The following is a 10,141-nucleotide window of genomic DNA, read 5'->3' on the forward strand; positions in this document are numbered from 1 at the left end:
GGTCCTGGGTCTGGGTCTGGGTCCTGAATGCTAGAGGTGAATCTGGAACCGATTTCAATCCAGGTATCAAGCTCAGTTCTTGTCAGTATCTGGATTTTCTGTTCACCTGCCTCTGGGGCTCTGTTTCTAGAGCAGAAAGTTGATTGTCAGTTTTTGTGACATGGGCTCCCTGAGACCTTCAGGGACTCAGGTCTTCCCATATCCATAGTTTGCCCTCCAACCTACCCCAAACCCACCACATTAGCTTCTCAAGTCATGACTCTCACTCTCCTGCTTAGGTTTTCTCATTGGACATGGTGCTGAGCAGAGCTGACTTAGTCATTAAAGAATCACTGTTACACAGGCTATGCTCCAGCCAGAGACAGTAAGATCAGAACAACAAAGATGTGTGTGGAGGTTAACGGAAATAATACTAAATAACTCTTGGTTCAGAAAGGATCTTTAAAAGTATTTAGAAGTGAATAATAATGAACATAGTACATCTCTCTCTCACACACCCACACAAGTGCATGTACAATCTGGTGAAAACTAATTAAGGTCTATAGTCTAGTTAGGAGTCTCATGCCAATGTCAAGTTCATGCTTGTATACTACAGTTACAGAAGAGATCCCTGTGGGGATGTGGGAAGAAGTGTTAATGGATTTACAACTTTTGCAACTTCTTATGAGTCAATAACCACTTCAAAACCAAGGTTTTTTTTTTAAACTACACGTCAAAATGTGGGACCCAACTAAAGCAGCAGTTACAAGTAAATTTATACTTTCAATACATTTGTCAGGAAATGGGAACATTAAAAAAAAATGGTCATGAATTAACTTCAGAAGTTGTACAAGGCACAACAAAGCATCCCCTGCCCCCTCAATAAAGGATAGAAATCAACATAATTGCAGAAATCAGGGAATTAAAATAACAAAATTACAGAAAACTTAACATTCTTTGACAAAATCAATAATTCTCCAGCAAATCTAGTCAAGAGACAAACATGCAAATAAAATACCAAATTAAAAATAGGAAGTAACAGACAGTAGCAGTTAAAAAAAATTAAAAAAAGTATCTGGACGCCTGGGTGGCTCAGTGGTTGAGCATCTGCCTTTGCCTCAGGGCGTGATCCTGGAGTTCCCGGATGGAGTCCCACACCGGGCTCCCTGCATGGAGCCTGCTTCTCCCTCTGCCTATGTTTCTGCCTCTCTCTGTGTGTCTTTCATGAATAAATAAATAAAATCCTGAAAAACAAAAAAGAAGAGTATACGCAATGCCTTAAAGCAATGAAAATGGCCAAGGATCTCTGGCAAACTGACAAGAAGGGTAATTCCAGTAGGACAATGGGCCAAGCATATGAAGAAGCAATTAGAAGGACAAACCAGAAAAACTAAGAAACATGCAAAGAGACACTCAAGCCTAAGGATAATCAGAAATGCAGCCTATCAAACTGCCCATATATCAGACTAGCAAAGGATTAGAAAGCTGGAAAAAGGTAAGTGTTGGCGCCAATGTGGTTGGTGATACAGATACAGGGACCCTTGTATACTGCTGCTCATGAGGTTGCTGAGAGGTGGGGGAAAGGATCCCCTTCCAGACTCTGAAGAACAGTTGTGAGTTCTGATCGATGTTTCAGGCCCAAAGCAGCATTGCGGGGAGGAGTCTAGCAATACTAAGTCAAATTAGGTTTACAAATACCCATTTCTAGTATATTGTAGGTGCACATAATAGAGATTTCCACCCTCTTCTACAAAAGAACATAGACCAGGATGCAGCATTACTATGGAGATGGTGAGTCGAAGGCATAATTCCCTGAGACTTAGTGGACACACAACGTGCAGAGGATGCACACCACAGAATACTGTTCAGTAATTAAGAGAAACTGATTAGATGTACACATAACATGTATATGGATGGATCAAAAAAGCACAGTGCTGATTAGCTTAATAGTAAATATCACTTGCAAAAGTTAAAACCACATGCACAGGGCCGCATTGATGGCTCAGTTGTCTGAGCGTCCAGCTCTTGATTTCAACTCACGACTCACTCACATACTAATCTCAGGTCCCTGCCTTGAGCTCTGCCTTTAGGGTGTGGAGTCTGCTTAAGACTCTCTCCCTCTCCCTTAGCCCTACCCTCCTGCCTGCTCTCTAAAATAAAAAATAAGGGGGCAGCTCCGGTGGCGCAGCGGTTTAGCGCCACCTGCGGCCCTGGGAGTCCCACGTCGGGCTCCCTGCATGGAGCCTGCTTCTCCCTCTGCCTGTGTCTCTGCCTCTCTCTCTCTGTGTCCCTCATGAATAAATAAATAAAATCTTAAAAAATAAATAATAAAATCTTTAAATATAATAATAAAACCACACGCACAGGGGTGCCGAGCTGGCTCAGTAGGAACAGTGTGCAACTCTTGATTTTGAGGTCATGAATTCAAGCCCCACGCTGGGTGTAGAGATTATTTAAATAAATGAATAAACATTTTTTAAAAACCACACAGACATAAGACACTACACATCTTGCAAGAACACACATGAACCAAAAGATAGGCATTAGCCACCTGAAGTAAGGGTCTACAGGAGAGTTAGGGAATGAAAGTGGGAAATGAGGATTACTGGAAATAATAAAATGGTGTAGGTGGTACAAAAATTCATAGGTTTTAAATTCAGCCAAGTTCAAAGGCTGAAAGGTTGAGCAAGGTTAGAATCTTTACTCCTCCATTTACCAGCTGTGCAATCTTGTGTGAGTTGTTAAGCTCATTCATAAAATGGATTAATAATACATCTCATAAAGTCATTGTTGAAAATTAGTAAGGCCATTAATATAAAGTGCCAGGCAAGTGCTAAGCTCTCCATAAATGTTGGCTCTCCAGTCTCTCTCTGTCTCTCCACTATCTAAAGGATCAAGGTCAACCTCTTTAGTAGGCAGTCAAGACTCCCGCACCCCACATCCCCCATGGCTAGATTGGCCCCAAACAACCTGTCCAATTTTGTCTAGCACTGCTCCCCTGCACAGCAGTCCAGCTAGAGGTCACTTCTGCCACCCTTTACTGTCCGGAACACCTGGCACACAGGCTCCGTAACACAGAAGCCCGTGGCAAACAAAAGGGCTGAGAGTCGCAGAAAAGATGGGACACAGGACAGGGAAATGGGCTGACAAGGGATCACACAAAGGGATTGGGCCAATCAGAGAAGATGGCGTGCACCATCCTGGAATGCAAAACGACAGGACCCCAAAGTCTGAGCACAAGTGGAGGTACAACCAGCAAAGAGTGGGATGAAATTCTCAGGGGAGAAGGATGAGGAAGTGGTCAGAGGGGGTGCTACCCCTGCAAAAGAGAAACCATGCAGAGGAGGAGGAGCAAAGGGATGGACTGGAACCTTGCAAGGAGTCAGAGGTCCGGCAGCAAGAGTCCAAAAGGTAGGGCAGGAAAATGAGGCCTAGGGCACAAAAACGCAGCTGGAGAGGGGTTGGGGGAGGAGACGGGGCAGGAGGCACAGAGAAAAAGAGGACAACACAGAGAGGGTGGGAGGGAGAGGCACCGTGAGACACGGAGAAGACAGGTGACAATTACAGAGTGGAGCTCAGATGGGAGGGAGGGAGATGCACACAGGGAGTGGAAAGGGCCGAAGGGACAGAAATATTATGGCGGCTTCTCGGAAAGGAAGCAAAGAAAAGGGGGTGGGGTGGGTGGGGTGGGGGGACAGGGCCAGGCTATTCGGAAATTAGGGAATCCTGAACGTAGGGGAAGGGGTCTGGAAATCAGCAGGATGTACAGGCGGACAGCAACCCCGAGAGAACGGGAAAACCAAAGTTAGGAAAATCAGCACCTAAACGGACAGGAAGAGAGACACGGAAAAGGAGGCGCGCACCCTGAGGTGGGGTAAGCGAAGGAAACGGGGAAAATCACAGGAGGGGGAAAGCGTAAAAGGAGAAGGGTAGATCGGGAGATGGGGCACAAGGAAGAGAAACACGAGCGTCCACGCAGGCAAGAGGAACCGCCAGAGCGAAGTCGCCGCCAGGGACCGAGCGGCAAGACCTGGCTGTGCAGGCTAGTAGAGGGCGAGACTGCGCGTGCGCACACCGGTCCAGGTCAACGCCTGGGCGGGGAGGGGGGGGGCGGGACGCGGCAGCCGTTTCTAGGGGGCAGGGCCAGTCTTATCCCGGGAGCAGTACTCGACGCCCCATTGGCCACTTCTCCCAAGAGGGCAACCACAATCTAGGAAGTCAAGCCACAGGGGGAGGGGTAAGGGGGGGGGGACGAGACTCAACTCGACGCGCTATTGGCTGGCCGGACAGTCTGGCGCGAGGAGAGGCGGGCTGGGGGTAAGGGGAGGGCCGTCAGTGTAGGATCTTGAAGCGCATTGGTCGCTTGCCTCTGCGGCATGAGGCGACGCTCAAAGCTCATTGGTCCGTGTGAGAAGGGGCGGGAAAACCGGCGCGAGCGCAGCCGTTCCTCACGCCACTTCCTCACGGCGTCCTTTCGCGTCCTCCTGACTGAGTCCGGCTTTGCTCGCTCGAGGCTGTGGTAACCGCGGGCCGGGGACGCGAACACGACCACGCCCCTCCCTGTCCCTTCTCCCCCTCTCAGTGGCGCTGGACCCCCTCCCCCGCCCCCCCCCCCCCGCGCTCCTCGCGCCCCTCTCCTCCCCTCCCCGACGCCGGGGCCCCTGGGCGCCCTCCCCGTGCCCCGCCCCCGCCGTGGGACCCTGGAGCGAGGCGAGGCCGCAGGCCCAGCTGCTGAAAGGGGGTGCACGCGAGTAACAGCCGCGCGAGGCGGCGGTGCGCCGTGAGGAGGTGGGCTGCGCGATGCATGATTCGTTGCTGGGAATGGGCAAAGGCCGCTTCCCCCCTCGCCGAAGCGCAGGGCGCGGCGGCCACCGCGGGCGGGGTTTGCCTCGGGGTTTGGAGGGCATGTGGGTGCAAGAGGGGAATCCATGCCATGAGGGGGCCTGCGGCCGTGGTCGGGGCCTGGCACCTGGAAGGGGCTCAGTAAACGTTTGTTGAGTGAATGAAAATAATTCTTGAGTGGGACAAGCAATCCGTGAGAATAAAGTAATCGCGGGGCGGGGGTGGGGGGGCAAGAGAGTGTTCTGGTTTAAAAGGGGGGCAAGGGGGATGTTGGTGTGCGGGAGGTACCTGACGCTAAAAATTGACGGGGGAGCAAACACGTAGTTGTAGGAATTGGATAAATGCAGGAGGGAAGGATGGTGGTTGCTGGACAGTGGCAGGAAGAAACAAACCATCGGAACAGGGACATTGGGGGAAAGGGGGTGTAGAGTCCCTGGGGAGGGGGGCCTGAGTGCAGGGCTAGGAGCATGGGACTTGTGCCAGGGAAAACACAGGCCAGGAACAGAAAACAGTGTTTGGTTGAAAGAATACATAAGAAGGGAAGGAGGAGGCAGGTGGTGGGAAGAAGGCGAGCCTTCTTGGAAGGAGGCTCCCAAAGGGAAGCAGTGAGTGAAGGAGGGAGAGAGCCGTGGGGTGGGTAGCAGGGTGAAAGCTGAGTCCACAGATGGGTGCCGTGGGAACCCCTTCAGGTGTGGCCTCCTAAGGGCAGGAGGGCTGGTCAGGAGAATGCCCAGGTGGCCACCCTGACCTTCCACCCCTGCCTCTAGATCCATGGATGCCAACGAAATGCCCACTGCCCAGCACTGTGCCTCTGACTCTACCACAGGGGGTGAGACCAGAGCCCCCCCGGGCATGGAGCTTATCCCCAAGAGAGCTGTCAGCCGCTCTCCAACCTGTGCCCGCTGCCGAAACCACGGAGTCACTGCCCACCTCAAGGGCCACAAGCGCCTGTGCCTCTTTCAGGCTTGCGAGTGTCACAAATGTGTCCTCATCTTGTGAGTATGATCCAGGAAAGAGAGGAGGATGGGCCTCATCTGCACCGTGGCTGACTTTTGACCTGCAACCCCCATTTTAGGGAGCGCCGAAGGGTCATGGCTGCCCAGGTGGCCTTGCGTCGGCAACAGGAGGCACAGCTCAAGAGACATCTGGCTCAGGGCCTGATGAGAAGAAGGACAGCTCCTCCCAAAGCTCCTAGCCATGTCAAGAAGGGAGCCATTCGACCAGGGGTTCCCTGTGAGTGGCCAGGGATGCGGCAGGGTCTGGGGCGGAGAAAGCATAGTAGGAAAAAGAGCCTCAGACCTGCCGTTGGAATTGGTGTGTGACCTCGGGCAAAGCATTTCTACTCTCTGGGTCTCTGTCTCTCCAACTTTAAAATGCAATCGGGTGTTGGGAAGATGTAGTGAGATCCACGGGTAGCAAAGGGCCACAGGGAGATAAGAACTCAGTTTGCAGTTGGAGTGGGAGAGGGGTCAGGAGAAAGGGTTCATTGAAGCTCTCCCTGTTCCCTCACAGCTGGAAAGGAGAACATAGCACCCCAGCTTCAAACACCCCATGGGACAGCCCCCCTGGCACTGACACCCCCTGGGAAGGTAAGGAGAACCTCAGTCCTGGGGAAGTGACTCCTGTGTAGCCTCTGCCCAGATCCCTTCCTCTCTGTGCCTTCAACACGTGTGTTCTGGGTCTAGCCCTGACTTGCAGTATCATCCTGGGCAAATCACTTCTCTTCTATGAGCAAAAAACAAGAGGGTGGGATTTTATAGCCCTCCCAAGGCTAAAGTTTTGAGGTCCTGCCCCCACCCTAGAACATATTCATTCTTTCCCTAGCCTTGTACCTGACTCCGACTTGTGCTCTCTGCTCTTGCAGGATAACTCCCGGGGGCCTCTGCTGCTCAGCAGTCCCCCAGAAGCTTTGCCTTTGTCTTGGACTCCAGTGCCTCCGGGCTCTTGGGCTCCTGGACACTGGCTGCCTCCAGGCCTTCCCATGCCACCTCCAGTGGTGTGCCGCTTGCTGTGCCAAGAACCTGCTATCCCTCTGCATCCCTTTCCTGGTGAGATGAATTCAACATTTGTTCAACTGATTATTTGAATGCCATTGTACCACTGTATCAGAAAAAGAAGAGGATACAGGATAGGAAGATGTAAGCCGTGGCCTTTTAACACCTGTACACTTCTGCATTCTCTTACCCTCATTAGGCTTTGACCCTGGCACTTCCCTCCTGCTGCCCACTCATGGGCCCCTCCCAACCTGCCCAGGATCTCACCCAATACTGACAGCTCCTATTTCTGGAGAATCTCAAGGGCCCTCTGCCCTGCCCCGCACGTGAGTAGGGAGGGAAGAATATATGTCTATAATGTGCCTAATCCTGTCCTGGACATCACAGTGGATGATACAGAACACCAGGTCCCAGGTGAATGGGTGAGGAGGAACTCTCCTAGCTCTGCCATTGCCTGACTGGGAACCTTTTTAGTATATGTGCTGCTGAAGCGAGCACAACTGGGAACCTTTGTACAAGTGTCTTTACTTCTTTGAACCTGGTTTTCTTTCAGTCATTTGGAGACACAATTACCTTTTTTTGCTTTGTCTTGAGAATTAGTGATAATATATGGAATACACCTAGCAGAGGCCCTGGTCTTGGACAAATAGTGGCTATTAAATCCTCTTAAACAGATAAGATGGAATCAGATTGCCTGCTGAAAGGGTGGGGTAGGGTGTGATGGTAAAAGACTCAGGCCTATTGTAGAGGCCATTAGAGAAAGCTTCTTAAAGGTAGGCCACGGGCAGCCCGGGTGGCTCAGCAGTTTAGCGCTGCCTTCAGCCCATGGTGTGATCCTGGAGACCCGGGATGGAGTTCCACATCAGGCTCCTTGCATGGAGCCTGCTTCTCTCTCTGCCTGTGTCTCTGCCTCTGTGTGTGTGTGTGTGTGTGTGTGTGTGTGTGTGTCGCTCATGAATAAATAAATAAAATCTTAAAAAAAAATGCCAAACTGCTCCTCAAGTTCCATGAGGATTGGGGACCTACGGGAGAGAAACCAGCCTATAATAGGGCAGGAATAGCCATCCCAGCCCCTTTCGCTATTTGATATATTTTTAAAAAACTGACACCAGTGACTTCACAGTAGTTCTGGAGGAAATAAGCTGGCAGGATTTTCACTTTATAGTAAACAATGCCACCCAAGACAGGGGAAGGGACTTGCCCCATTCCACAAAGCTAATGGCCCAGCAGGCCCTGAGATTCCCATGTGTACATGTCTGTCCATGTGTTTCATCCCATTGGCATCTTCTCTCCTTGCTTCTAGATGTTCGACTCTGATACTCCAGCCCTGTGGCACTCCAGACCCTCTTCTGCTGCAGCCACAGGTCCTGGGAAAAAAGTGGGATCCAGGACCCTGGGAGGAAGTTGACCATGGGGAAGAGAAAATAGGGGATAGTAAAGTACCAGAGGCTGAGAGAGTACTTGGAAGGTGGGCAGAAGTGGGGATGCCCAGTCTATTTCTTTCCTTTTGCAGGCCCCTGGAGCCTCTCGTCTGGCCTGGTCCTCTGCCCCCTCAGAACGGCAGCTGCAGCGGGAGGCAGCTGAGGCTCTTGTGGGTCTGAAAGACTCTTCCCAGGCTCCCCGCCTGACCTCTTCTGTTCCCCCCAGTCCTGCGTGGATCTCCCTGCTCCACCCCTGTGGCCCACCAGGTAACCCATTCCCTGAAAGGGACAAGATGGGATAAGGATAGTTGGGAAGTGGAGGTACCAGAGTAAGTAGGGACTAACCAAGGAGATCGGGATCAGATGGTTGAGCATCTTCAGTGGTGTGCCGCTTGCTATGCCAAGAACCTACTGTTCCAAGCTTCTCAGTCTGTCTCCTGGAATTGCAGTTGAGAGTTGTTTGATAAATTAGTATTAGTAATTTTGTGCACAAAAGTAAATACCTGGTGCCCTGATGTCAAGGAAAAGGAGGCCCTGAGAGAGGCAGGAACTTGCCCAAGGGCATATGGCAACACAGTGGCAAAGCCTGATCTCCTCTGACCCTAGCCCAAGGCTGCCTAAGGTCTGGAGAGGGGCTGAAGAAGGAACAAGGGTCTGGCCTGGAAGGACATCTGATAATTGCCTTCCAGGAGCTTCTATTCTACTTGGGAAAATGAGATGCCTTCACAAAGCTCAGTGACAAACCTGGAAAGAAGTAGAGGAATTTTGAGGGGGCAGAGAGGGAAGGCCAAGGATTCTCCTGTCCAAAATGGTGGATTGGACATGGTGTGTGGGTGAGGAAACCTACTTGGAAGAACTGCTGGAACAGAAGAAGATGAGACTGGAGGGACTTCTGATCCTAGAGGTCTGGCGTTCCAGGCTTAGGAGTCTAGACCAGCAACTGCACATAAAAGGGAGCCAGGGGATGTTTCTGAGCTAAGCAGGAACATATCCAGAGACCCAGAGCTTTAGATAGCCAAGAATGGTGGCTGTTATGGAAGGACTGAAAGAGATAAGACTGGAGGTGGGAACATCAGTGACGGATAAGTGTTTGCTTTAACCCAGGTGAACAAGGATGAGGCCTGGATTGGATGGGATAAAAAGAGGCGATTTCTGGGAGAGGAAATGAATGTGACTTGTCCTACCCCCTTCCTTCCTGCCTATAGCTCCTGCTGGAGGAAGAGGATTCCAGCCTGTTAGCCCTTCTCTCCGACCCAGCCCAGCCGCCTCGGTGGCTTTGCATATTGGGCGTCTGGGCTCTATCTCCCTCCTAAGCTAGAAGCTCAGAGATGGAGGCCTCGCTGGGGCAAGAGGTAACAGCCTTTGGGTACTGCATATTTGGTATTTTACTTCTGGATTTATGCATGGAATTTAATTTAGTACAAGCTTCTGGCTTTTTTTTTTTTTTTTTTTAACCTTTTCGGTGCCTCAGTAGATTTTGGTTCCTTTTGTAGTGTGGGCATTTCCTAGACTGAAAGTTGATTCTCTTATTCACTTGGGTCCTGGGACATTTTTAAATCCCCAACAAAATGAGAGTTGTGCAGTTTAAGCTAACCAGTGTCTAAATAATTTTTTGCATGAGTTCATGTTCCAGAATATTTATTTGACATGTGATTCTGTATAAGCCTGTGCACTCATGTCTGTCTCCATGCATGTAAAAACAGGAGAGTATTTTCATTTTGTGTCTACATTTGGGTGAGTAACCAAGAAATAAACCTTTGTTGTTGTAAGCCACTGAGATTTGGGGGTTATTTGTTGCCACAGCCTAATCTAGCCCATCCTGACTGACACAAAGGACTTGTTCAATTTATTTTTCTGTACCACAAGTAAATACAAACACAGATTTCTTATAGCCAGATAAGAAAG

The 10,141-nt window shown here is 50.5% G+C and overlaps 1 protein-coding gene across 1 annotated transcript; it reads left to right on the forward strand.

Annotated features, from left to right (window-relative positions):
- The first annotated feature begins 5,592 nt into the window (after positions 1–5,592).
- On the forward strand, positions 5,593–9,554 carry DMRTC2 (DMRT like family C2). The gene is made up of 8 exons (XM_026013754.1): positions 5,593–5,816; positions 5,897–6,054; positions 6,334–6,410; positions 6,686–6,869; positions 7,015–7,141; positions 8,119–8,179; positions 8,329–8,503; positions 9,442–9,554. The coding sequence occupies exons 1-8, from the start codon at positions 5,593–5,595 to the stop codon at positions 9,552–9,554; spliced, it is 1,119 nt and encodes a 372-aa protein (XP_025869539.1).
- The last annotated feature ends 587 nt before the right edge of the window (positions 9,555–10,141 follow it).

The sequence above is a fragment of the Vulpes vulpes genome, chromosome 1 (genome assembly GCF_048418805.1).
Source record: "Vulpes vulpes isolate BD-2025 chromosome 1, VulVul3, whole genome shotgun sequence".
In the NCBI taxonomy this organism is placed as follows: domain Eukaryota; kingdom Metazoa; phylum Chordata; class Mammalia; order Carnivora; family Canidae; genus Vulpes; species Vulpes vulpes.

What these genes read in the sequence shown, in the direction of transcription:
- DMRTC2 (XM_026013754.1), top strand. Translation starts at nt 5,593, where the DNA reads ATGGATGCCAACGAAATGCCCACTGCCCAGCACTGTGCCTCTGACTCT. An exon ending in CTCTTCTGCTGCAGCCACAG is followed by an intron (nt 8,180 to 8,328) that starts GTCCTGGGAAAA and finishes TTCCTTTTGCAG; the next exon opens with GCCCCTGGAGCCTCTCGTCT. An exon ending in CCACCCCTGTGGCCCACCAG is followed by an intron (nt 8,504 to 9,441) that starts GTAACCCATTCC and finishes TCCTGCCTATAG; the next exon opens with CTCCTGCTGGAGGAAGAGGA.